At 41.7% G+C, this 27,808-nt stretch overlaps 1 protein-coding gene across 3 annotated transcripts in view; it reads left to right on the top strand.

Moving 5' to 3' along the window:
* Positions 1 to 27,808, top strand: part of VWC2 (von Willebrand factor C domain containing 2) — a 57,453-nt gene continuing 29,645 nt past the window's right edge. The window contains exons 1-3 of one of the 3 annotated variants that reach the window (XM_042048850.1): positions 1 to 20; positions 1,144 to 1,925; positions 8,627 to 8,756. In XM_042048850.1, coding sequence (XP_041904784.1) covers positions 1,212 to 1,925; positions 8,627 to 8,756 — 844 coding nt within the window. In that variant the 5' untranslated portion in view covers positions 1 to 20; positions 1,144 to 1,211. Of the gene's footprint in view, positions 21 to 297; positions 394 to 706; positions 946 to 1,143; positions 1,926 to 8,626; positions 8,757 to 27,808 lie in introns of those variants that run through there. The other 2 variants (XM_042048849.1, XM_042048852.1) reach the window with 2 other exon arrangements.

Here is a 27,808-nt window from a genome sequence, read left to right on the forward strand (position 1 = left end):
TGAGCGCGGCGTCAGCGCAGGTACGGACGGCGGGAGGCAGGGAGGGAGGGAGGGAGGGAGGCGTCGCGCCGGGCCACGGAGGAGGCGGCCGGGCTGGGGAAGGGGCTGGCCCGGCTCCCGCCCAGCCCCACCGGGAGAGGATCGGGCGGCGCTGCCCGGCCCTCCGGAAAGTTTGGGCGGGCAGCGCGGAGCCCCGGGTCCCCCGCGGCGGCCGGGCCGGGCCGGGCAGCGCTGCCGGGCGGGCGGAGCGCGGTGCCCCGCGGTGGCACCGCCGAGGGCCGGGGAGGCGGGCGGGCATAGAGAGAGGCTTTTGAATGGCTTTGGGAAGCGGTACCGCGGAGGTGGGGTCGTGCCGGCAGGCTGCAGCGGCAGTGCTTGAGTGGCCGGAGTAGTGTACGTATTTTGGTTTGGGGTTTTTTTTCCGATTTGGCGTGCAGTGTTTCAGGGAGAGGAGCCGGGAGCGCTGTTAACTCCTGGAGGATGTGTGTTAAATGAGCCTCGGCTGCGGGAACTCGGAGCGGCTCTCCCTTGCCTTTCGAACACGGGCGAGGAAGAGGAGGTTTTGTGTGCTGGTTTGGGTAGTTCGGAAGGCAGGTAGTTTGCTCGCTTTAGTGTGCTTGGTTTTAGTTGTCTGCAACAGAAACGTGCTCACTGGTAGGTATTTAAACAAAACCCCAACTAGCGTACTTCAGACTGAATAAGAGGTTAATGAAAATCATCGTGTGTATATATAGTGAATAGCACTCAACTGGGTAATTTCTATTCCGCACCCTGCTGGATTTTGGGGAGCTCCGTTTAATTCATCGGGCGTCCGTCCTCTTCACATGTTGTCATCTGAAAGTTAAAAATAACTCCCAAGTGCTCCGGGTTTTGCCTGCACCTGCCTCTGCAAACGCTGACTCCCCGGAGTTCTGCGTGGTGCTCTGTTGGAGACGAAGACGCCCGGTCCGTGTCCAGAGCCCTGCTATTTATAAGACTTGGCAGAGCGGGGGAGGAGGGATGCAGCAGCAAGCTGTTTGCCTTTTGCATAAACTACCGAGGCAGGTTGCACATTGTTTGAGATGTTGCATTGGTGGAGGCGAGGCGGGGTGCTGGGGGGAAGAAGTGCAGAAGCTGAAGTATTCCTAATCCTTCTTTTCCTAGGGATTGTGGATCTATGAAGTGCTTCCCTCCGATGTGAATGCAGTGTCCCCTGTGGGATGCAGTAGGTGATGCCCAGCTCTACTGCAATGGCAATTGGAGCTCTCTCTAGTTCTCTTCTCGTAACCTGCTGCCTCATGGTTGCCCTCTGTAGCTCCACCGTACCTGTACAAAAACTGGCCAAGGCTCAAGACAAACAGGAGATAAAGGCGAGCCAGGAAAAGAGGGATCACACATCTACAAGGGACAGCCAGACAGGTCCAGGGAAAATGAATGAGATCGGCAGGAGCGGGAGGGAGGAGGGTGGCAGGGACTGGAAGAGCAAAGGAAACAGGAACTACTCGAACAAGGAGTCTTGGACTAAGCAAAAGCAGGCTTGGAACAGCCAGGGGACAAGCAGTAAATCTGGGAGCATTCAAGTGCAGGAGCAAAGGGATGCTGCTCCTGAGGAACCTCAGGTGGCTGAAGATTCATCTCTCCCAGCATCTGTTGCGAGTGTCACTCCCGAGCCTCCGGAGGAGTACGCCTATCCGGACTACCGTGGGAAAGGCTGCGTGGACGAGAGCGGCTTCGTCTATGCCATCGGGGAGAAGTTTGCGCCGGGCCCTTCTGCCTGCCCCTGCCTCTGCACTGAGGAGGGCCCGCTATGTATCCAGCCCGAGTGCCCCAGGCTCCACCCTCGTTGCATCCATGTGGACACCACGCAGTGCTGCCCGCAGTGCAAGGAGAGGAAGAACTACTGCGAGTTCCGAGGGAAAACCTACCAGACCCTAGAGGAGTTCATGGTAAGGACTGAAGCCAAAAGTCATTTTGTGAATTCTTCTCTTGTTTAAAGTGGTATTATGTTCTTTCACTGCTTTCTCTGAGGGTGTTCTGGGTCTCCCCCTCCTCTTTTTCATTTTTGTGTTAATATTACTTCTGCAGTCCTGTAAAATATTCCCCTTAAACATGACCTTTCTTGCTCTATGATACTCTAACATTTTTGAATGAGGGTGCTGATCTTTATTAATTCCTTTGGTATTTACAGTAAAAAATGCTACTTGGAAGGATGCTACTCGGTGGTGTTATGGATTTTATGAAAAATTTCAGCAGTACATTTGTTTCCTTATTTAACTATTTACTGGTAAACTTCTGCCCTGCAGGGATCAAGCAGGGTTTTGTGGGCTGTCTTCTATTCCTAGTAATCACTCTGCGATGATCCCTTACTTTCTAACAGTTGTTTCTTTTTCCTTTTTAACTATTTAAGTGGTGCTGCCAAGGTTGCATAATGTTTGCTTTCTGAGAATGGGCCTTCTTTTTAATAACAGTGTGGTCTGCAGTCTAGGTTGGAGTGATACTTAAAGAAAGGATTTGAGAAGCTTTATGTTCAGGGAAATCCTTTTAGAGTAGGGTCTTTTTAAGCATTGTTGTGCAAAGTCATTATCATTGAAAATGCAAGATGTTACAGTGCACTCAAAAGTTGTGGAGTTGGGCCCAGTTTTCTGGTTGTTTACCTTGTCTTTTTCCATTTTGTATTTTATTGTGGCTGACCAGGCTCTAAGAATGACTTGTGAATTTGCTTGTGAAAGACTGGTAGATACAGAGCTGGTGCAAAACCCATTTCTGAATACGCCAGAGAGTTTCATGCTGAATATGTTGAGGGGAATATGAAATACAGTTCAAGGTTCTGGAAGCTGAGCCCCTCTCAGGATGGAGAAAAAGAAAATGTATTTGTGAATGCTGAAAGTAAGTCGCCTCATTTGCTGTCTGTGGTATTTGCATGTTCCTGAAAACTTAACTTTGGTTCATAATGTCTTTCCATGTTCTTCAATTTAAGGGAAACTAAATAACGGAGCAGAACTACTTTCTCCATAATGAATAACAGTGTTGCCCTTTACCCTTTTTAGGCAGTGATGTGCAGAGCACTGGTGAATTGCATGGTACGGCAGAAAACTTGTATCATCCTCCTTTTTTCCATGTCACCCTCAAGGACTGCATTGAACTTCAGGGTGGCAGTTTTCTACTTAAGAGGGAGCAGCTGCCCTAACAGCAGCTAGTTGGTGTGACCTTTTCAGAGATGGCTTGTGAGATCCTTCCTTTCCCAGCATACTTAATTCTTCGGGGATGGCCAAAAGATGAAGCTTCTCCACACCTTCTTCATAGCTCAGAGTTTTAAAGACTAATGAGTCTTAAAGAATTTTAAAGGCTCCTCCCTGCTCTTCATTCACACTCTTCTACAGAGTTCTATTTCCTAGCCTGTTTATGTAGTGGTGTTGTATTAATGGCTATAAAGCAAGCCTAAAATACTGTGTTAAATGTGTAGTGAGCGTAGAACCTTAATGTTCCCTGGTACATTTGAATATGGCTGGCAGCCTTGGTAAAAATGGAGTGTTGAACAGTGACATTTACAGAAATTTTCTGAAAAGATCTTGGCTATCAGATTTCTTTTCAACCCCATTCAGCTTTCGGCCCTTGTCTTCGTATCCTCCTCTAACAAAACTTCGGTTCCCTTACCGCCTTCTTTTACTCAGCTTTGGAAACATGAATGAGAAGGGATGTCTGCTCAGGACAAGCAAGTTGTTGATGCAATTAGGCAGTGGAACTGCAGCCTGATTATTTTCCTATGTGAGAACCTTGTTTTTTAGTTGAGCTTCAGTGTTGGTTCCAATATTGTGAGCACAAGCTGTAAATGCAGCTGTTTGCCCAGGCCACGGCAATCAGTGGAGTTGTCTGGCAACACGAGGTGCAGATGTAGTCAGGTTGCTGCTGCTCAGTGGAAGCAATTGCAAAATGCAATTGCACACAGCTTCAAAGGTAATTTCGTGAGTTTAAAGTTGATGGTCTTAGAGAGGTTACTAATATGCTATCTCTTGATCAAGGTCAGGGAAGGAGTTGTAAATGGATAGCGGTGTGATTTTTCTCCGTGTCTGCACCTACTATTAGTGGCAAAGAGTGCCAGCCATCACTGAAGGAAGAAAAAGGTGACCTCCTAGAATTTAAGTGACATTATTTGCACAAACATTTATGTATAGATGTGTAATTATGTGTGCAAGTTTGTGAGTCTGCTTATATAAAATTCCTATGTGGCTTGGCATGGCAAAGAATTGCCCTGACTGTAGCCAGAAGCTGAGTGTGCCAGGGAATTTGAGGTTTCATGTGTTTCTTCTTTGATTTGCAGTCTGTTCTTCTTGTGTGTGCACGTATGCATGCATTTTTCTGTTTTCAAAAAGGACATGGATGTCAACACAAAACACAACTTGCGTGTAGGGAAAGGACAAGGTCTCATAAAGCTGTTTCCATCAGCACCACTCTGGTCCCCTGTGGGCTTTGTGAGGCAGAATAGCAGTGTGATCACAGCATCCATATGAGTGCAACGGGTAGCAAAACCTCTGTTTGGTGAAACGCAATGGGGATAAAGTTCTGCACTGAAGCTGGAGATTTCTAAAGCACATGGTCCAAATCTTTCAAGTAAAATTTGAAAATGAGGGCTGGCATAGAAAGTCTTACCAGAGCCATAAATTATCTTCAGAAGTGCAATGTTTTGGAAAAGATCTATATTTTTGAAAGTTGTTGCTTTGTGTCTTTTAGAATTTTCTTGCTACCATGAGGAAGCAAATTGGGGTTTTTTGTGGGTAAATTACTTGGAAATCTGGAAGTCAACAAGCCCAAAAGAGTTTTGAAAGAGCTGAGGTATTTTGAAGACAGAGAGGAGTAAAAGCATGGCTGGTATGTTTATTGTCAGTGTAACCCCATTCATGTTCTCCTGAGTTGTGTAAGTGGCAAGAAAATATTAGTAAAAATTCCAGTGCAAAAGCAAGGAAGTTTGGGATTATGATTGTTTTGGGCATTTGTTTTTTAATTTAGGTGTTTTCAAGGCTAAAGGAACTGACTGTAGGTTGTATATATTTTTTTAATTCAGCTTTTTTGTTGGTTTGGTTTAGATGTCTTTTTATTTTCTAATTAAAGTTTGACATGTGGAAGGGAGTAGGGGAAAGCCTCAAATTCCCTTGGACTATGAATGATTTGTCACTTCCTAATTATGAAAATTTGCACTAAGCTGTTGGATAAACCTACTAAGCTAGAGCTTTCTTGACGCCCCACTAGTGGAAAACTTAGCGGTTTATACCATAGTGCATTTGCTCTTTTACAATGTCTGCAACTCCATTTGTACCTCTCCTCATAAACTTCCCTTTAGACAATTCTAAAGAAGTAGGTTTTTTTGCCATCTGCACTCTATTTTCTACAGGTTTTATGGCTGCATGGTGAATACACAAGACTTCTGTTGCCTCTTGTTGCCTTCCTGCAGTTTTTTCAGCGGCAGAACTGCTGCTGCTATCGAGTTAACAGCTTCATCTGTAGACCATGGAGACGTGGTATCATTAGTCTTCAGAGAGAGGTTGATAGGTGATATTATTTCCAGTCCGGCCTGGTTATGTCAGAAGTGCTGAGTGTTGAGTGCTGCTGGGCTGATCGTTTCCCACCAGAACAAGTGGGATGCTCCTTGCGTTGACTGCCACTAGGAACTGTGCAGCAGGGAGGGTGCTTGCATTGCATGAGTAGAGAGGGGAAATGAAGGACCAAATGGGTCTTTTCATTCTGATTTATTTAGCTGCTGTTACATACACATGCTGTCTTACTGTCTCTCTCCCTCTCTCTCATGATGATTACGTCTCCAAGTACTGAGCTGCCATTAAGTTGCGGAAAGTGGGGGTTTTCTACAGTTCCTGCTATATCCTGATCATCTATAAAAAGAATGCACTGTTTAGTCCAAAGATGAACAGATAATGGCTGACACTGATACCATTTTAGCAGCCACTGTGGTTTACTTACATGCCTGAAAAGATCTCTCTAGAAATAAGCTCGTGGGGACCTTCCTTATCACTGCTGCCATTACTCAGATTGGTGGGTTGTGCAGATGACCGTACTTACCAAGGGTGTAATGTAAGTATTCCCCTGAAATCCCATGATCTATGACACTAGAAGTGTCTTCATTATGGCAGTATCACATTAACAGTGCACTCTGTTCATGAAAGATATAGTTTTCAGGTGTATGTGCTGTATAGGACAGAAATGTGTATTAAAACTCATCATTATTAGATAAGAATTAGATCAGCTTTATTTTTCAATCAATAGTATTTTCAGTGCTTCATCAAGTGACTTTTCTGAGAATTTCAGCCTTTGTCAAATTTGGAAATCTAGCAAACCTATTTAATTAGAACATGCTTAAATTTTACAGAGGAGAGATTTTAGGAATAGCATCTGTGTGCTTGTCTTGTTTCCTGATTGCAATCAGATACTTTAGTTTTTACACCACTTCCAATATTGAATGACACAGCTACTAAGCAGTGTCCTGGGCTAAGGAACCTCTGTTGTCGTAGCTACTGGTCTTATTGAACTTTTGATGGTTGGTGAATTTGCATCTTTTCCAAGTCATGGCAAAAAGCGTTAAAATCGATTGAAAGCTGTAGGTTTGGCTTGTTGATCCTGATCCTTGGAACTGAGTTCTGGTATCTTTGATCAAGTAGGATTACTTAAAAATAATATAAAAAAAAATTAGTCCTCCTTAAAAACTATGTTTTTATAATTTAGTAAGTATTGTTTCTGGATGTAACTCTAGAAGGAAGGAGTCTTATTGTTGACTTAATACTTAGGATCTCAGGTTTGCTGACACTCAAAACTTCACATGTGGTTCAAGTGATTACTTAAAATACCTGAGCCTTTCAACTCTGAGCACTGGATCAGGAACCTCCTCATCTGCTGACACTCCAGCTCTGGAAGTGAATGTGGCAGTTTAAAACCAATTACAGGACAAAGTTGTCCCAAAGTCTGTAACAAAGATCTGCTGCACTGGGCTGTCAGCCTCTGTGTAGGATTTTATAAACATACACTGTGGTGTTATGCTTGGTAGAGTGTAAAGCAAAGAGAAAACACAAAGTGAGTAGGTAGCAAAGGAAATCTGAAATAAATAATAGTAATAAAAGCAGAAAGCAACACAGCAAGAGACCCTATTTAGGCTTTCTAAGCAGAGGGGAGGGCGTGAAAGATATGTGCATAAGCAAATAGCAGCTTTGGCAGGTGGGAAGGGAAGTAGCAAAGCATGAATGAGCATTTAGTTGGAGATGATGCTGTGCAAGCATCCACATGTTTGAACTTTGGAAGTGAGAAGGATGTGAGAGGCAAGTAAGAAGAGAATGGATTTGAGGAAAAAATGTGATAGGCTGCCTAAAAAATAGGGAGAAGAAGCAGATGATCTCCAAGTCAGGCATCTGGGTGATTCTTCACAACAAATAATTATTTTCTTTTTTAGATTTTATTTTTTTCTGCTCTTATTGGAGAAATGCAGAGGGGGTTGTCTGCATCAGCTAGAATCTGGAATGAAAAAGGGTCCATAAAAAGAACAACCTCCTCCTTAAGTAAACCAGTAATCTGCACAGATTATAGATTTAGAGGATCACTAATAACGTTCAGCTGCGTTTTCATCCTGTGTTCTGAGCATGGGTACCCATGTGGTTTTTTGGAGTGCAGCAATGAGATTTACAGTATGGCATTTGTTGCTCTTCACATCCTTGCTTCCCTCTATCTTGTGTGGTATGAGGATGTCAGCAGTGCAGTGTGATGCGCCTGGTCAGGAATGCTGAAGAGGACAGATGGAATTGTATATGTGGGAACTGCAGACATTTCAAAGTCCATTTTTTACTAAAGAGAGTCTTGCTACTGTTTTGTTCAGAATTAATTTCTTTGAAGTAGGTCTTTCAAGTAACTATTTCATGGTATTCCTATTCTGTAAGAGTTCTTCAAAGCCAGTAACATTTCACTAGGTATAAAGGATTACCGGTATTTTCCTTCACCCCTTTCTTTGAATTTCAACTTCCTTTCAGAAAGTTACGAGTATTAGAAGAGTGGTCCAAATACAGTTAACCTATGGGAAACACCTGAATTCAAAAGGATGTGTTTTTTTCCTGAATTCTCTTTGAAAAATATAGTTTTCAATAAAATTTAACTTCCTGCTATCACAATACTTTCAAACCTGAAAAAATTGATAAGGTTTTCCATTAAATGAAGCTTCTAACTTCATTTAGCAAAACTTTTCTTCTTAAAATAGAATATTTTTCTCTAAAGTATATTTTGAACCTCTAATAGAACTAAACCAGATTATGAACTTAATTTTCAGGAAGTTCATTAGAGATTCAATAAGATAATTGTTGTTTTATTTGTATTAAAAGTCTTCACTGTTCTTGTTTTCAACATCCCTCTGACTTTCCCATTTGCTGTGTAGGTACAGAGAAGAACCTGCTTTGTTTTGGGGTTTTTTTCCTGCTGTAGTTCTGTAATTTTGCAGGAGCCCAGTCTTGCTCTCTGCATTATTTAGGCCACAAAACCCATTTGTTTTAGAGTGGGGAGGAAAAAGATGTGAAGGAAAGAACATTGCAGATGAGAAGGTGGGCATTGCATACTCCAGGAGTGCATTAAGTGAAGGAGTTAAAGGGTGACTGGGTTTGTGTTTCAGGTTTCTCCGTGTGAAAGGTGTCGCTGTGAAGGCAATGGTGAAGTGCTGTGCACGGTCTCAGCCTGTCCCCAGACCGAGTGTGTGGATCCGGTGTATGAGCCCGACCAGTGCTGTCCCATCTGCAAAAATGGTGAGTGATGGCTGCAAAAGTAGGAGGAGGCCTCTGTCGGAGAGATCCATGTTTGTGGATACAAATATTGCTGCTAGCAAGAATTTTTCTTGCTTCTTCCCAGTCCCGTGAGATACTTTTCTCTCTCACGGAAGATACTTGTAGAGTTCTATAAACTATGAACACCTGCGACCTTGCAAACCTTTGTTTATGGTACAGTAGAAAAATATTTTGACAATGGATGTTTAGGATTTTAGCCAATCACCCCAAGGGGTGGCTGATCCTTTGACCAATTAGACTATGAAGAAAAAAGTCTATAAAAGAGTTTGTAAAATAATTAAAGAAATCGATCTTGCTGCACAGTTCTTGCCTGCTGGATCTCTCTTCTCCTCCCTACCACTGCGGGATACTGTGACACATATTGTTCTGTTCTGGTTTTGAAAAATAATTCAGATATTTTTCTTTTTCCTCGAGTGGAGATGGAGAAGAGTTTTGTGTGGATGGTGTAATCCTGTTGTGAGGAAACAGATCTCCCTTGACTGGGATGGACTCAGTTATGATCTATGGGGATTTTTGTTACCCAAGAGACAATTAAGATGTTAATACCAGCTGTTCATGTATCTCTTGGATATAAAATTTGCATGAACTCATTGTGGCTGTGTTTTATGTAGGCACAAAAATGGAACTCAGACTCTTCATGTTATCCACCTTTCAACATGAACAGGGAAAGCTACTTTTGTTCTCCATTCATATTTGTTTCCCTTTCAGATATTCTTCTCCTTTTTTTGGTTTGGTTTTTTTTCTTAAGGCAAATCAAATGTACCTTATTGAGCTCATCTAATTTTCATAACTAAATGAATTAAACTCCGAAGTTTAATTGAATATTTTTCATAACTAAATTAGACAGAAAGTCTCTCTACTCCCAGCAAGGGCTTGCATTAGATCAAAGTCTTAGTCTATTTAGAGGAAAAAAATTACATGACATACTAGCTCTTCACTTGTATAGAAGAAATGATAATTTATTAATAGAAATGAAAGCTGCAAAATCTCAAATGAAATTATATTTAAAATTAAGAAGGACATTTAGAAATACTCAGATAATGTGCAGACATCTATTATTTCTCTTGAATAGGTAGGTTTCATTACATTAGCTAAAACAAACTGATTAAAATTGTGGAAAAGTTGGGGGAGGAGTGAATGTACAGCATATGGTTTCCGCAAATTCAATAGTAGATGATAAGGGATTGTTAATTGCATTGGAGGAGTTTCATTTGTATGGATATAAAAGTAATTGCTTCACATCCCTTAATTGGTTGTTACAACCCTGAAGGAATTTGTTCTTGGCTGTACAGCTTAAGGGCACTCTTGTTTCTGGAGATGAGGACAGGCATTTTTTGAGGCATTTAGGGACAGTTCCTGAGAAAGTCTGAATTTGGAAGCTGGTGATATCATAGCTAGCTAGTCAGAAGGATCCTTTAGCACTTGTTTGATGGCAAGAATGTTGCTGGCGTTGTATGTGACATGCTACAGTTCCCCAGGTCGAAGTGACTTTAGCTGGCAAAAGGTCTGTTTCCAGTATCAGGGATGGAGTTATAAGCAGAATACGTCAAGACGCTGTAGTCTTTCCTACTGAATTTGTCCAGTTATCTTAACAGTGTTTGGAGCTGGATGGACTTTCCATCAGCACACATTCTCCCACAAGCAGCAACATAAAGCACAGTAGTGGCAGTCTCCCAGTGATGGTTCTCTTTTGGCTTAAGGTGGTGTAGCAGTGCAGGGCTTGGCTTGGCTGTGTTATGATCCTGTTTAAACCCAGAAGAGTAAAGAAAATTATGTCTCAGGAAGAACTTAGAAGGTTCAAAATATACCCCAAAACGAGATTAAAACCAAATGAAGTTAGATGTTGGTGCCAAAAAATTGATGTGTTGTATTTAATAATAAAAGAGGCAAAGAGAAAGAAAGAGGAAAGAAAGAAAAAGAAGTGTGGGTGGGGGAACAGGGAGAGGTGACAGGGGTTAGGTGAAAGCATATCACCCATCCGAGGGTCCCAACGACGTCTCATTGCTCCCCTCAATCTGGTCTGCTGGTGGTGAGGGTCTCCCGTCGCCACCGTGGTCACCACATGCTACACCACGCCGCCACACACCGAAGAGTGCAGAATCCCGTGGATTAATGTACACTTTGGGCCAGGTGGGAACACCCACATCTCCCTTGCAGGGGCTGGCTTGACACACTGTCCCCTGCAACACTGAGGGTCTGTTGCATCATCTCTGGGGCTCTGGTGCAGGGTCTGGGGACCCCTTTGAGGGGGCCCCTGTGATGGGCCATGTCACCCCCTTCTGCTGTGGATAAGCTTCCCCCCCCCCCAGGTGAGGACCCCTCAGCTGGGCTCCTCGGCACAGTGGAGGATGGGCAGTCACTGTGCCTCTGACAAGAGGCTTCTCCCAGATACCCAAAGCCTCTCCTCCCTCCACCCCCCCAACAGGTGGAGGGTCTGATCAAGCCTGGCAGCTGATAGCCCTGGGGCTGTGGTCTCCACCTTTGGAGGTGTTAAGCCTGTGCTCTGTGAATGTCCCCAGACCTGAGTTGTTACTTTATCTTCATCAGCGAGCGGTGTAAGGCCTCAGTCAGGGCCCCATCCAGGGTTCGGTAGTCTTCACTACAGCTTTTGTAATACAGCTTTAAAAGTCCTTCATGAAAATGTTTAAGTCATAAACTGTAATATTTCAGTCTCTGACAGGCTGTTCACATAGATTCCTTGACACTTTTTCCAGAAATGAGGAAAAGTTACCAAAAATTGTACATGAAACATACCTTTTGTTGTGAGGAAGCTGCCTTTTCTCAGAGCTGTTAAACCTGCTTGACTTCTGCCAGCAAGAAAAGGATGGTCTTGTCCTCAGCCTCTGAATCCCTAATATTACTTGCATATTTCTCCCGTATAACCATCAGCTGGCATCTCTGACCCAGTTTCAGACCAAGGTGACCACAGCTGCCTGTTTCTAGTGAGCTGTACTGTCACTTCTCTGCATGTCAGAGAACCAACAGTGGCTTTCCTTGTTAGCTTTTAGATGAAGAAGAAAACCATTAGCAATAACAACAAGACCAAGATAGCTCAGAAGCAGCTTAACTTCTCTGGTTCAGCAGCTTCAGTATAATATCACAAAAAAACTTCTGAGGAAACGTCTCCATCTGGGGAGTGCATTTAAAAAAATAAAGGACTTAGAGCTTATTTTAAAGTGTGGTACACGTGCAGTTCTCTAGGAACTTCAGTGAATTGCTGAATGTTTTTAATTAGATTGGAGCAAAAACCTACTGAGCAGGAAAACCTAGCCTGCCTCATCCTCTCATTTTCAAGCCTGCTGGAACAAATGTGCTGTGAATGTGAGTTGAAGAAACAATCATCATGTTGTGCTTCAGGGTTGATTGTTACATGTTACATCAGTGACATCATGTTAGTGACACAAAAGAGCTCTGGGAGATGTACAGGGAGCTCAGCCATATAACCTGAACGGTGGGAAAGCTGGAACCACAGAAAGGATCCGAGTGAGGTAACTGCTGTCATGATCTGCAGTAGAGCAAGAAGGGCTGGGAGGTGACGTTTGGGTTCACTACATTTACTAGCATTTTTGTGTTAAAAATGCACACAATCAAACTGATTTCTCTCCCTTTCCTGACACTTCTTAACATACAACACCTTCCCAACTTGCCTGGTCTGCAGATTGCTAGCAGTGACCCGACAGTGAGAACTGAGCAACTACCTCTCACTGGTAAGAATATGCACAAATGCCCAGTTAAGAAGCCTGTGATTGTTAGAAATTAATGAATTCACTGTCTTGACAGGTGTGAGACACTGCACCTTATCTCTTGTGGGAAGGAGGGTATGTAGCTGACCTCTCTGACCTATTTTCACAAAATTGCTGGCAACCCTTACGAGGAGGGGTGGATGTGTAACTGCACATAGGGCTTACACAACTGTGCACGTGTAGGTGCAGACTTGCTTTGAATGTAAGAAGTGGTAAATGGAAGACTTGTGGAATTAAAGAATAGTTGTATGTGTAGTATTTAATAATCTATATCGCATCCTGACTTTCAAAAAGAAGCCTGGATACTTCCATAGCTGAACATATTATTTCCTCCTTTGTGGGCAGGGACAGCAAGGTGCTTTAAAAGAACATTTACTCTGAAAAGTAGCATATAGAAGGGACAAAAGATAACACCTCACTGAGAAGATCTTGGGGTTATGGGAATTTTTCTGCTTTTTATGTCTCAAGTCACTGTAACTGTGGGAGCTGTTTTGTGTTTATAAATGCCCTGAAAGGAAACAGGGTGAGGACAGAGTGGGATGGAGAAGAGGCTTCCTTCCCATGTGGATTGACACATTGAGTTCCATGCTTTTGCTAAACATCAGCACCAGCCACAAGAAAAAACATCCAGAAAGTTAAATCTGATTTCAGAAAGTTGCTTTAGCTAACAGGTGCCTAGTTCAGACCTCCATCCTGCTTTACAGTATTAGCATTGTGGTTACTTTTGCAGAAGCCATCCCTGTTCACAGTGATCTCAATAACCTCAGATTCAGGTACAGTCACTTCTACAGTTTGTGCAGAGTTAAGGGTAGAGATAATGGGCATACGATTGCCCTTACATTGAGAAAAGGTGGGGTACTTGTCACTGATGCATTTGGTGCTGTGGAAAGGGGTGGGGGGTAAGACTGGTAGTGAATTATCTTGCTCTAGATTGAATTGCCTTGGTTGTGTGTTCTGCTGCTATTCCCAGCATTAGAGCCCTAATAGGCATACACAGCTGAAGTCTGTCTGTTTTGCCTGAAGCCTGCAGCCATGGAGCAGCCGATGGAGTCAAGGGTGGCCCCACTCCTGCCGGTGCCTTTGCAGGAAGATGAGATTAAACCTGTAACCCACGTGGAGCCTGAGGGGGAGTTGCGGTTGCGAGACCAAAAAATGTTTTGATCTAAGGTCCCCAAGAGATTTTTATTTCATTATATGGCTGAAAGATTGCCCCAGATAAAATGAAGCGGATCCTGTTGTCTTCCTATCATTTATCTATCTGTGTGTCAGTGTTGTTTCTCTGTCTACAGCAGGAAGAACTTCTCCTTTCGGCAAAGGCTCATAGCTGTACAGTCAAAAATAAAAACATTGATGCCTGGAGGATCAAGTCTGTTCTCAGGGCTGTAACATTTGCAGAAGATGTCTATTCTTACTGGCTGTGCACTAGGGAGACTTTACTCTGATTGCAGTCATTTCAGGTACATTGGGTGGAATGAGTCAGGACCTTACTTGGTATTTGTATTCATAGTTATGGTTGAAATACATGCATCATTTGGTTGAAATGATTGCTGCTAGTGAAGTGCAGGCCTAATGTGCTGTGGCTGGGGAGGGTGAGTGGTGATGGTTTTGTATCTCTGTGCTGTGAGGTTGACTCGCTGAAACTTGCTTTAGGACCTTTGTGTACAGTTGCAGGATTTAGGCCCAAGGTGACCTGAGACTGCTGCTGAATGGCAAGTGGGACCTCCATCTGTGAGAAGGGGCTCTCAAGGGAGCAAAACCCTGGTCATGGCTGGCAGAGCTGCTGTCCCCTTTTGCTACCGTTCATACAACAGGAATTTGTCTCACTTCAGGACTCAAATCTGTTAAAAAATGGTGCTGGTTGATGCAGTACTGTTGCCCCTGTCATCCCTCTAAAAATCCAGGTGGAGAGAGGGCTTGGAGAGTGGTTGGGCTGAGAGGCCTGTCTGGCCATAAGAAAGAGGAAGATGTTTATTCTGGACTGATAAAGGGAAGCTGCACCTTGGCAGCTCTCACGTGAGCTGGCTGTTTGCTCTTCCCTGAAGCCCAAGCTTAGCTCAAGTACCATGGAGAATCTGAACTGTAAAATTTCATGTCCTTCTGCAGTGTGTTTAAATAAAATATGATATGGCCCTGACCATAAATGCCTTAATCTCAGCAATGAAGGAAGTATCATCATGCTGCTGTCCAGGTAGAGGTCAAGGCAGGACTATCACAAACATCAGGAGTGTCACACTGTAAAATTTAAGTAAGCAGTGCCTTTGATTGTCCTCTCTTCCTCTTTCTATTGTCACTTTAAATACTTTTTCAGTCATGCTTTGGCACCTGATTTATATATAGCAAATGAGATCCAGAAGTTTTAAAGCCAGAGTGGTTGCTTCAGTCTGCATTTTAAGGAGGGGATCAAATCAGATGGTCAAGGTGGTCTCTTCTAGATGTAAAATGTAGGTACCATAAAATGATTGTAAATTCTAGTTGATAAGATTGAAACAGTATTCCATTTATTTAAAAAATGAAATGTACATTAAAAAGTAATAACCGAATGAACAAGAAATCTTTTCAAACTATTCCCAGTTCCACCCACATAGTATGCACCAATGTGATTTGCTCCCTTCTAATATGTTTACTTCAGGCATTTGAATGCTTGTGTATGCAGGGTAACATTTGCTCCATGTTTCTGTGCACATAAGTCGCTTAGCAAAAACTTCTGCATAGACTCTCCACTTTAGTAGACTGTATTTCACAAAATGATTTTTAATGTGGGACTCTTAACCAAGAAATATTAATGTTCTAGGGGGGATGAATGTTTCAGGGAGAAAAACACCATTAAAATTGCACGAACAGCTGTATGTGATTAAAATTGCCTAGAGATTATGCAGGTAGATTGAGAAACTGTAGCAGATATTTTGGCAGCCATGTATTGAAAACAACAGACGTGCTTCTTTTTGTCTGCATTGGGCATTGAAAGTGGCTTCCAAATCTGGTAGGTGAAGTTGGTAAACTAGTTGCAGTAGTTTTTATTTTTTGTTTCTGCTGTTGATGAAGTTGAGAATAAGTTTGGTCTATATTGTCTTAATTCAAGGAATTCCTTTAAACTCCTTTAATCTCTCTGCTCACTTTCTCTCTCTACTGTGGGAAAGTTGGTGGCTCCATAAGCCATGTGTGCTTCCTGGGCAGAAATCACAGAATTTTATTCTTGTGCCATTTTTTCCACTTAGATCCAAAGCTGCTTAAATGCACATGGATCAGCACTGCAGAGTGGGCTGAGCAAAACCTTCTGCCACAACCATACAGGCCTTGTTGTTTCCAGCTCACATCCATGTGCGTGCACGCATGCACGCGGATATGTGATCCACTGTTGGCATTGTTCCTGTTCAGCTGGCTAAGCAGTGGTAGGTGCTGTTATCTCCTCTAAGGGTGTTTCTTTAGCATACAAGTTATGTTGGCTTCCAGGGTATACAATTATTTTCCTAACTATAGAAACCCATCAGAGGATGAAAAGGATCTGTCTGAAGACATGGCAAAAGTACCCAGTTATACTAAGCCTAGGTCAGTTACAAGGATAAATCAGTTTATATAGTGTATCTGTTGCAAATAAATATTGTGTGCATTTTTTTTGCACCCAGAGGCCAAAATGCTCTCAGTTGGGAGTTCTGCTGTCAAGAGGCAGCTGTAACTGCCCCCGAGTATATAATGTCCCATCATTTTGTTCAGACACATGAGGATAATCCGAAATTTTACTAGCCTTGGTATTTAAAGTGGTACTTTATACTTAAGTAGAAGGATGTAGAAAAGCCTATTAAGCTATAAAAGCAGTGTATCCTATAAGGTTTTCAGAACTCACTTTGCAATATTTTTTCATTGTAGGCTGCTACAGTGAGTCTAAAAAGCATTCAGCAGTCAGTTTTTTGCCTCTTACCGGATACTGCAGGCTTAAGTCATATATCAAAGCTAAATTCTGCTGTATCAGTCTACTTTCATGGCAGCTACTTGCAGGGATTGTCATTTTACTGTAGGTTGAAGCAAAAGTCAATTATGATGTGCCCCAAACTGTTGTTTAGTGGTGATACTCCCAGGTGAGTGTGGGAAACAAGCCACCAGTTCCTCATGGTGGTCAGAACTTCCATGTGTCACAGCTACCTGGCTTCTTAAAGGGTGTTTTGTGTCAGCCTCAGGAGCAGAAAAATGAAAAGGCTTACTTGTGCTGATAGAAAAAGAACAAACACTGAAATCCTGGGATGGGAAGAGAAAATAATTTTCTAGCAACTTTCATGTGTCTGATGTACCTTATAGTGTTTGTGATGGCAGTTTCATGTATCTGTCATCCTGTGTAGTTCTGGATGCTGGTTAGGGTTCAGACAGGAAAGTGCCTTCATGACAATAGCCATAAGAAATTAGAGTAAGAAGTGGGCTATTGCTTGATTTGTCTTTACTGACACTTTCCCTGTTACACAGAGCTGCATTTGGGCATTTGCTTGGTTTCTCGCAGAACAGCTAGCTCATGCTCCCCAAAATGAAGTCACCAATTGCTTTGGGGTTTTGTTTGCCTGTTTATTTTGTATTTTTAAGTTCTTCATATAAGAATTTTCTGAGTTTATATTACAGTTTTATTTACACACACACAGATAGGTAAGATGTGAAAAGAAAAAATTAGATCCCCGATCTCACCTTGTGGCCCACTCCTGTTCTGTACACTGCCCCCAGTGCTATTCCTTTGCTGTTCAAAGAAAACAAACATTAAGGGAGTTGCTTTTTATCCTACATCCAGTATGTCTTTATATGCTGTTCCTTAGAGAAAATATTCCCAGTGTTAATTCTGCTCCTCCATTCTGCTATTGGATGTCTCTTTTAATTTTGTATGTGTCTCTAGCTGAAATTGTGGCAAACATTTGGAGGGCATGTAGGATTCCAAGGTCTGAAATACTTGTGTGCATCTTGCTGTATCCTACATCGTTGGAATAATATTTCCTATGAGTAGAACACAAAACTATTTGATTAAATTGTGAGCTCTTAGATTCTGAAACCCTGTCTTGGCCCAGACTGAGTTACTATCGTTTAATTCATTATCCAGCATTAGCTGAGCTACTGTCACTGTCCATGTGAGCTCTTAGTTGTGTTCTTTGCAGATAATCCTGCTTGTAAATACAAGCTGTTTACTAGCTAGGTGCTACAGTAGTAGGTCTGCATGGCTGATTAGTATTTTGTGGTGTGATCAAAAGGAGCAATGAAGAACGATACACACCTTGTGCATTTTACTTTACGTTCTTTTGCATTTTTTCATTGCTATTTCATTATGTTCAGTGAGGCATCCAAGAGTTTGCTTGGCTTTGAGGGGAAATGGAGGCTTATATTAAAGTGCTGTGGCATGTTAGTATATCTTTCTCATATAAGAACACTCTCCCTCTGATGATAAATGATAAAATCAAAATCTCCTTTACTTCTAAGTGCAGTGTAATTTTCTTTGCTTATTTTTTCATAGGAAGTTGAGGTTTAGGCATTAAGGAAGATGTGAATTGATCCAAGTGACTTACTGGTTGATGGAAACGAGGAATTAGCTGGTTTCATTAAATTTGATTTCCTTACCACTTTGCTTTTCTGTGGTTGAGCTTTGCAATGGCAATGGCCTTTCCACGCAGTGCAGGATTGCTAATGCCAGGTTTGTCTTAGCTGAACATAACTCCTCTTTCTTTTCAGTCTGTTGTTGGTCTTACCATGAGCATGACAGCAGTCTCAGAAGTTTTCTTCTAGTCCTGCTTAAACTGTATTTGTAAATGAACTCAAAATCTGATCAAGAACAGGAAAACCTGTTTCCTTTCCTGACATGAGTTTGACCAGGGGCTGACTTGGACACCTCTGCCAGTGTTTGGAAAAGGGTTTTGAAGGAAAAGGAATGATAAGTTCTTAGGGAAAAGGCTAAAAGCTTCTGTTATTTTTTATTAATGTTTGTAAAATTGCAGTGCTTGTTTTTCTTGTTGCTCTAAGTAGCATCTTACTGTTTCAAACTTCTGCACTGGGGATCCCCCCTGCGCTGTGTGCTCTGAGAGTCCTGAATTAGATCCCTGGCGATTACCTTTGCCCAGCAGGTCAAACATCTTTATCAGCTGGAGACTTAAGTACTTTCCTAATTTAAAACCTTGATCTTTAAGGTGGAAGGAGCTTTTACTTTGTGAATGTTTGGATTGCTTCCATAGGGGTAATTAACCATACAGTTTTGTTTCCTTGAGCATGTGCAGCTGTAGAGGAGCAGTGATTAAAAAAAAAAACAAAACAACAAAAAAACCCCACAAAAACAAAAAAAAACCCCAAAACTAAAAAAGAAAATAACACACTTTAAGTAATTCCTTACCTTCACCAACACAGCTACCATAATGATTAGCATTTCAAAGCTGATAGGCAATCAAAAACTTTGATTGCTGTTTTCATTTAGGAAAACTGTAATTTTTTTTTTTTTTCTGCCTACACTAGTGCTTGTTAAATTTTCATTAGAGGAATGACTTTCTACTGGTAAACATCACTTTTTTCTAAATGCCCTGTTCTTTTGCTGAGTCTTCAGCTCTGTTTGCTTAATTCTGTGCTGCTAGCCCTTGGATAGGGGCCCATTAAAAAACTGCATGCATAAATTCTACTTACCTTACAGTCTTGTAGATGATGAGTTTTTCTCCTCCTGCATCATTTCTTCTCACTATTGCACACTGGTTACTGACCACCTTTCTGTGAAGCACTTGCAAGCAGCAAGTCACACATAATTTTTATTACCCATGGAAAAGATAACTGTATCTTCACTGTGTGCTCACCCAACGAGTTATTTAATTTTTTTTTGCTTTTTAAGTGGAATTGATCAGATGGGGCAGTGGCAAGAAGAAAAGAACAAGCAATGCATTGTAACAGGATTCAAAACACTGTTTGGTGAATAGCATTGAATAAAGAAGATCCATATCCAAACAATTGCTTTTGGGCCTCCTGTGTTTCAAGTACTTGCAGTGTTATCTCCTTTCTCAGAAGTAGTTTCACTGAAGTGTGATGTTTATTCCTTTTTCCAGAAAAAGTTATGTTGTTGCTTGTTATGCTCCAAAAACAGTTCCCATTCCTTTCTGATAGTATGATGTCTGACCTTCTCAAACATTCTGAATTCAAAAGGGAAATCACAGGTTAAGCTGGACAGTTTGGGGGGAGATATGCAAATAATGAGTCCTGTTAAAGACAGAAAAGAAAGAAGGAGTAGTGACCATGAATAATATCTTACAGAGCCAAGCAACGAGGCAGCACAATAGTAAATGAAATTCGGCAAAACCATGTTAAGTAGTGAAAGAATTTTTTGGGGTATTTTGATGACCTTTTTTTAAGATTTCTGCCAAGTGGTTTTATTTGCATATCTGTAAAATCTGTCAGGCTTCATTAAGAAAGGCTTGCATTTATTAAAAGTACACTATTATTTAAAGACTGGTTCCTCCCACCTGGTTTGTATAATGTGTGTTTGCTGAGCACTCAGCTTCATTAAGAAAGGCTTGCATTTATTAAAAGTACACTATTATTTAAAGACTGGTTCCTCCCACCTGGTTTGTATAATGTGTGTTTGCTGAGCACTCAGCAAGAAGAGCTTGCAGAAGTACAGAGAAGAGCAGCAGGAAAGCTGAATATTCCCTTGTGAGAACAGATAAGGTCTCTAGTAGTGATAGCACATGAATTAAAAATCATGTGATAAAGTGTGGTACCAGGGGAGAGGGATAGCACCGATGAAAATCTTCCCTGTGATCACAAGTCAAGGGAGAAGCAAGAAAACCAAAGGCATTGTGCATAAGGTCTTTAAAGCACCATGTGATTAACCCATGAACTCACTGCAGAAGATAGTGCTGAAACACAGTTTCCTAGGATTAGAATAAAGATGTTGTCTTTGATAGAAGGAATAAAAGTACCTTAACCTAGCTACAGTGAAACTGCCTGGGGTGACATGCTGTAGAGCCTCCCAGAAACCTCATTTTCACATGAACAGAAAGGTAACATTGTTTTCTACTGTCCACATCTTACAATTCCCTTTTGATGCCTTAGGTTTTAACTTCTTTATTTTTCAAATTCTGTACTGCTTGGTGTGTAACTCTGAAGTTTCTTGTAGCCTGTTAATTTCTGCTCTCTCAATCTAGGTAGACATAACAAAGCCTCTCGGGCCCTGCTTTCCAAGGACCCCAAGACTGTCCTAGGCCAAAAGTATAAACCAAAGAGCCTCTAAGGGGGAGCAAGCTGAGGGGAAAACTGAAGCTTTAATTGGAGAATTAACCCTGATATGCAAATGAACCAAACCTATAAAAAAGTGAAGGACTTGTGACCTGGGGTCCATCTTGGGGTCCATTTTTGAGAATAGCTTCAGAGTCCCCAGGGGGTACCTTTGAAGGCCTTTTAAATAAATACCTCTTTTGATCCTTTACTCCTGTCTAGTCTCTGTTTCTAGGAGGCCTCTTAAGGCATCACTTTTTGAACTGCTTGTTTTTAGAGTACTTTGCAGAAAAAGAATTGGGCTATCTTGACTTCAGCCCAGCCAAACCCATCCTGGATGGGTATTTCCATGTTAAGGCAAGAAGACAGACCTAGTGAAGGGATGTTAAAACAGCAGCAATCCTTTTCCCACACAACCCTTGCGCAACCCTGGTATTGCGTGCTGGGCCACAGTAGAACCTTACTCAGTACATGTAGCTGATGGAGATGAGATCTAATGAGGGTGCCTTTTGGCGTGGTCTGCTTTCAGCTCTTCTGTCAACCTTTCTTTAAATGACCTAAAGGCAAGTCACCCATGAACTGCTTGTATAATAGCTATCCATGCTTCCTAAGGTTTCTGAGCCTGGTTAAAGGACTCTCTGTATTTATAGTTTGTGCGTGTTTAATACAATCTGCTTAAGAACTAATGGGGAAAAAAAAGGCTCAGAAGCAAATAAATTATAGCAGTTTATGGAATTATTTATTATGTCAATGTGATACAGAATGTGCCACCCCACAATGAAAACTAATTATCTTCTGACCATGACAGCTTGCTAACGTGGTATTTTATTAATGAATTGATTAGATGGAGCTTTGACAGCCACTAACATGAGCGAATGATTGTTTTTAAGACCACTTTGTGCTGATGCCCAAGCTAGATGGTGATTATGACAACTTAGAGACAATTCTATATCCATTATTTAGCCCCTGCCCCCCTTTCTCTCTCCCCTCCACTCTTCCGCCCCAACCCCCTTAGATAATTAAATCTAATTATACATGTACATCTTTAAGCACTCCTACATGCAGCTGGAATACATGAGGAAGCTTCATTTATTTAGTTTGTAACCTCAACATTAAATCTGCAAGTTAGGGTTTGATTTCAGTGTGTTTAAATAAGGTATGCTTTCCTTCCCATGTGACTGTTGTGTTTTGCTGTGATGAGATAAGCTGCTAAGACATGGAAGAATCATGAGGTCCAAGTGTTGGGGGAAGGAAGATCTAGGTTTGCTGCCAAAGGCTGCCTGGCTTGCTGGCAAGCAGGTGTTGAGGGTACTGTTTATATGCCTGTGGAGCTGAAAAATAAATACTTCTTTGGATTTTCTTGCTGGCAGCTTGTTCAGCAGAGAGGTTTTAACCATCGTGCAGTCTTCATTATGAAAGGTGATGTATTTGTCAGCATGAGGGGACTTTTTAATTTCACATCAGCTGAGTGTTTAATCTTCAGTCTTCTTAGTTAAGTTTGTTGTGACAGCTGATTCTTTCCAGTCAAAATGACTGAAGAGTCAAGTCAATTATCTTGAAATACATGGGTTTGTATTTGTGCCTAGGTATGACTGATTAGTCTTTGGCTCCACATTCTGTTGTGATGCACCCTCCCTCAGGACCATGGGGCTTTCTCCCTGACTGTGCTGCTGTCTGTGCTATCACCTGGCCATGGCTGTGCACCAGAAGATGCTTCCATAAAAATCCCTGTGCTATCAGCTAAGTGGAGGGGCAGTCTGGAAACTTTTTACAGTCCTTTAAGCAAGCTTTCAGGAAGGCAGAAGTTTTCTCAACTCTGGTTTTGAGGACTCTACCAGAGACAAATATTTGGGACAGACAGCTGACAGAATGTGAAAATCTCCTCTGACACCAGTCATGTCGATATAAATGACATACACAGGTTACAACATCTGGACAATGTGAAAGGGAACTTCATAGCTTCAGATAAGCTAAAACCCACTTATATTCATCCCAAGCAGGGATCAGCTCCAAAGGGGGTTCCTCATCCTCTGAGGTCCAGCTGGCAGATTTCTAGCCTCCTGGCTAAGCATGCTCTTTCAAAGTGTGTGTGTGTATATACGCAAACACGTGCTGCAAGGGTCATCAAACACCATTCTTAATGAAAGCATTTCCCACTTTTGAAACCCTCTCGAAACAGTTGTCTACAGTGGTCCATGGCCATCACCCTCTTACTTTGCCTTCCAGACACTGGGGCAAACTTTTTACTTGGGGCTCTTGTGATAGGACAAGGGGTAATGGTTTTAAACTAAAAGAAGATAGATTTAGACTCGATATAAAGAAGAAATTTTTTATGATGAGGATGTTGTTGATGCTCCATCACTGGAAGCGTTCAAGGTCAGGTTGGATGGGGCTATGAGCAACCTGACCTAGTTAAGATGTCCATAGCAGGGGGATTAGTCTAGATGAGCGTTAAAGGTTCCTTCCAACCCAAACTATTCTATGATTCTGCATGCAAAGACAGTAAGATGGGCTGCATTCTGGAGTGGCAGCTGTCATTTCCTTCCTGCTTTCATGAGATGAGGTGGTTGGTAACTTGCTATAATCTGCATGTTCTTCCATCTGGACTATGTTGCAATGGGTGTGTGGGCGAAATGCCTGCCCCCAAGGGCCCACAGAGCATCACACCCTTGTTTTGCAGAGAGAGCTGCAGCAGTACTGCTGAAGCTGCAGGGCTGCTTTTGCTACAGAGCACTAGAGGACAAGAGGTTGCCTTGTTATTATGATCCCTGAGATGAAAGATGACATTTTGGTTGGCTGCCTGAAGATGTGGGCAGTTGTCTGTCATTAGTTGTGCCTAGCTTATACTGTAATGCATTTGTTACAATTATGAGGCTCAAAATCTAGCATTTGTATTTCGTTGCCTTTTCCTCTTTTTAATAAGTGAAAACAGAGGTTTGGATTTAATTATAAAATTTCTACACTCTGTGGTGAATTACCCTTAATTCACCTGTGACTGTAGCTAATAAATGTGAGTTCAAGATCTCTTCTTGACTGCACACACCTTGCAGTGGCGGTAGCTGTGAATTGGGGCAAGCTCTGTCCTTAGAGAGAAGCCCAAAGATGCGTTCCCAAATGGGCAGGCCCATAAAAAAGGTAAATTCCCATCAGTTGTCGCTAGAGGTCAGCGTTAAAGTAATTTTAAGATCAAATCTCTTCTTACCGTGTAGCGACTCATCTGTAAATTCGAGCTGTGGATGATTGTGACACAGGTGGGATGTGCATAAAATGAGTAAAATATGGAGCTTAAATAGTTGGGTTGAGTCATTTCATACATTCTTGTTATCTCTTGTTTTGATGGAGTGACTGCTTATTTACCTCAAGATAAGTAACAAGATGATTTTCCTTACTATCTTCTCTTTTCCCATCCCTGCTTACTTGCCTGCTTTATAATAAAAAATCCATGTTCCTTTTCAAATTTGTGGGTTATTTCTTTAGCAGAGTTCAAATCAAATAGCTGTTAACATAATTTTCAGTCAGGGGTTGGAATCAGAAGTTAAATGTACAGATCCTGTTACAATTCTGTTGTAATTCCCTGGTTTTTGCACATCAGTAGCTGGATATATATATATATATATAGGAAGTGGTGTCCATGTGTATGAGTGCATCTTGTTTGGAATCAGAGACATAAAACTTGCTTACCAAAGCCCTGCCTCTAACTTCGGTGTAGGTCCCTTCAATCTCATCTAAATACCCCAGCCAAAGAAGCACTGTTTGTAAAAGGCAGATGCTGCTCTGAGTTGAATTAGAATATTTAGTTATTTTGATTTTTTGAATATATGTGTTTTATTAAAATGAGGACTAGCCATTGATGCCTAATTTTTCCTTGTGGAAATAATATATACAGATCTAAGTCTAAAACAGCACAATGATCCATCCGTGCCAAGACGTCCAGGACATGACCAAGAGGAGCTGCCTGTCTGTGTTGGGGTATGAAATGTGTTTGTAGGCTGTGCCCATAGAAAGCTTCTGGATACATTAAATTTTTGGCTGCTTGAGAATGCCAGGCCATGGGTGTACAAGAAAAGATGCTTCCAGTTGCTGCAGCTCACTGAGCCAGCCCTAATCTCCATGGGAGTGATGGGCCTCTTGAGGAGTTGCAGTTATCTTCTGCCCGTGAACTTGCAAAATTGCTTGTGTTTGGGCTTGCACTGTGTGCTTTGGTCATAGCAGATTGTGCTTAGCAATAATTGGCACTGTGTCTAATCCTTTCTGGTTTAGGACATGGAAGAGAATTAGATGACATGACAATGCCTGGAAAATAAGAGAGTAGCCTTGTGTGAATGTGGTTACTCATCAACATGGGTTTAAACGTAGTGGTACACATCAAGGAAGGGAAAATAGACTTGATGGGGGAAGGATGGAAACCTCCCTGACTTCAGGGAGAGTGTGGTGTCTCATATGGCCTTTGAAACTCTAATGAATTTATTTTCAAGCATCAGATTATTTGATTATATTTACATTTCTAATTCCAGATAAAATGATGTTATTTAAATGGGTGTCATGCCTTCCATTTATAGAAGGTGAAAATGGCATTTGCATTCTGAGCTGTTTGAAAGCCTTGACTTCTCCAAAATTGCTTTAGTGTGAGAAACCAGCCTCAGTGATAATTACAGAGAGAATAGCTTAGCATAAATGCATGTGTATGTGCTTTCATCATTTTCATAGAAAGACAACTGAGTAGTTCCCAGCAGTGAAATCTCGGTGCATGTTTTCCATAAAGAAGATTCAAGAAATACTTAGGAATGCACCAAACCAAATGATTTGTGCCCTCACAAGATGCACTAAGCTGCTGGGTGAGTCAGTATAGATGGCTTTCCACAGACTATTTAGGAGTTTGGTAACATGACACAGATTTCTTCAGTCAACCTCTATTTCTGGGTTATTTTTATTAGGAAGGTCAGTGAGCTGTCTGAGCCTAATTATCCCATCTGGCGAGTGCGCTTGAGGCACACAAGTTTCCTGCAGTTTGTGTGCACAAAGAAATGCTGTGGTTACCACGTTATTTAGTCATCTCTGACTCTTTGGCTGCACAGGAAGGTGTCTGCTGGCAGCTGCCTTGCCCAGGGTAGCCTTACATGTGACTCTGGAAAAGACTTTGCCTCTCCAGTTTTATCGGGAGAGCTTGCTCTACTGCTCTTCGCTTTGATCCCGTAATTTATTTTTTTTAACACATTGTTTTATTGGTCTCAGTTAAAAGCTGTGTGTTGGTTCAGAACTTCTCTTCAGTGTTTCAGAAGTTTCTTTCATTCTTCTTGCACCATGAAACATTAAGTGGACTTTACAGAAGGATCTCCAGGTCTTCAAGCTGCATCATCTTACAGCTAGCATTGTCTATTTTAAGTGTTGATACCGACTTCTGCAAGCACAGGATGTAGTCAGCCCAACCATCTCCAGGACAGTTCAGCCTCACAGTAACACCTGTAACAGCCTCTGTAACAAACAGAACGAGTGTTGGAGAAGAATCCTGGTGGGGCAAGTACCACATCATTGGTCATGGGCACATGAGACATGGATGAAAAAGGAAGTTACATGTTAACTCTTGGGTTATGTCTTAGCCTATGAACTGTTAAATCCCTCTGTTCTTTCCTAGGGCATCCATTCAAAATGCCAGCTGAAATGAATATAGATTACTGACATATACTGTCGCTATATTTAAACCTTCACCAAGACTTTGTGCAAACACAAAATCCTTAGAGACATTTTTATTAATGAAGCTGCCCAGTCATATGCAATAATATAGATATATGTTTTAAGACATTAATTTCCATGCTTTGTAATCCTATTTCACATCTGAAAAGAATGTAATATAATTCTGGCTGGAAAATGTTTTAGATAAATCCATGAATTCAGTAAAAACTGTATGTTCTTTATCTGCTGCTAAGCTCTTTCATTAGTGGCTCTTGACAAAACTGTGCTGTGTAAAAGGTGGCAGTGAAACTGATAAAAATCCAATTTTCTTTGTTTAACCAGAAACAGGTGTGCAGTCTATGTAGTTTCTCTGTGAGCCTTGAGACCACTGGCAGGATTGAGATAGGTCTGTAGCTATGAGGTTTGCAGCTTCAATTCTGTCACTGGCCATTTTCCCATGGTATGAGCTATACCTATTTGCAGAGGCACAGAGCAAAGCCGTGCCAAACTGTGATAAAGATTATGTGCATAGGAATGATAAAAGGATACAAAATATTATTGTATCCCAGGAACACGCTGATATGAGGAGGTTTGAAAAATATGTAATAAGGGAGGGAAAGCTTGCCTTTTTTTTTTTTCCCCACCTCTGTCAGAAGAATTTAAAAAATGAATAAAACAAGAGTGTGCTAGCCCTTGTTATGTCCTCGTACACGTGCAGACTTGTAAAGAGAGTAAACTCATCTCTTCTGGTGTTGTTGTGAAAATGTGGGCACTTTTTGTGATATAATCATTGAAATGTGAAATGCTTCAATGAAAAGCTTATCATTCATTTGTTTGGAATATAGCTCAGAAGAAGTCTGGGGTACCTTGGCAATATGGAACAAAGTAATATTTTTTTCTTTTCCTGAGGAAGTTATTCTGTGACACCTGTCTGGTGTGAATATTTCTTGGTCCTCTAAGCTGGTCTTTAATTCTGCCAACATCTCTGTTCAAATAGTGCTTAAGTGATTTATGGAAAGGAGATGGAAGGTATGGGAATGAGGAAAAAATGAGAGAGAAGAATGAAGAGGAAGAAAGAGCAGAGAAGGAGTCAAAGAAGACAAGAGAGGGAGAATTAGGTACACACACTTAAGAAAAAGATTGTGTAGCCATAGTGAGGTAGGCAAGAGGTGCTTTTATTGCAGTCTGGTGTATGTTGTTACCTGTGTTTGGGGAAGAAGAATATACCCAGCCATAGGGTCAAGTCCAAATGTTTGTCTAGTGAAGAATTAGGGAGTGTGAGGCATAGAAAGCAGAGCTGTGGTGGCCATATATTCTGCACAGACCCAGCTTGCATCTGCTTGGCTGGTCATAACCCTGCAAGGCAGACGGGAGCAAACTGTGTGGTGCATGTGT

The sequence above is a fragment of the Corvus kubaryi genome, unplaced genomic scaffold (assembly GCF_017639235.1).
Source record: "Corvus kubaryi isolate FWS band 111438036 unplaced genomic scaffold, C.kubaryi_AGA036_p1.0 68, whole genome shotgun sequence".
NCBI lineage: Eukaryota > Metazoa > Chordata > Aves > Passeriformes > Corvidae > Corvus > Corvus kubaryi.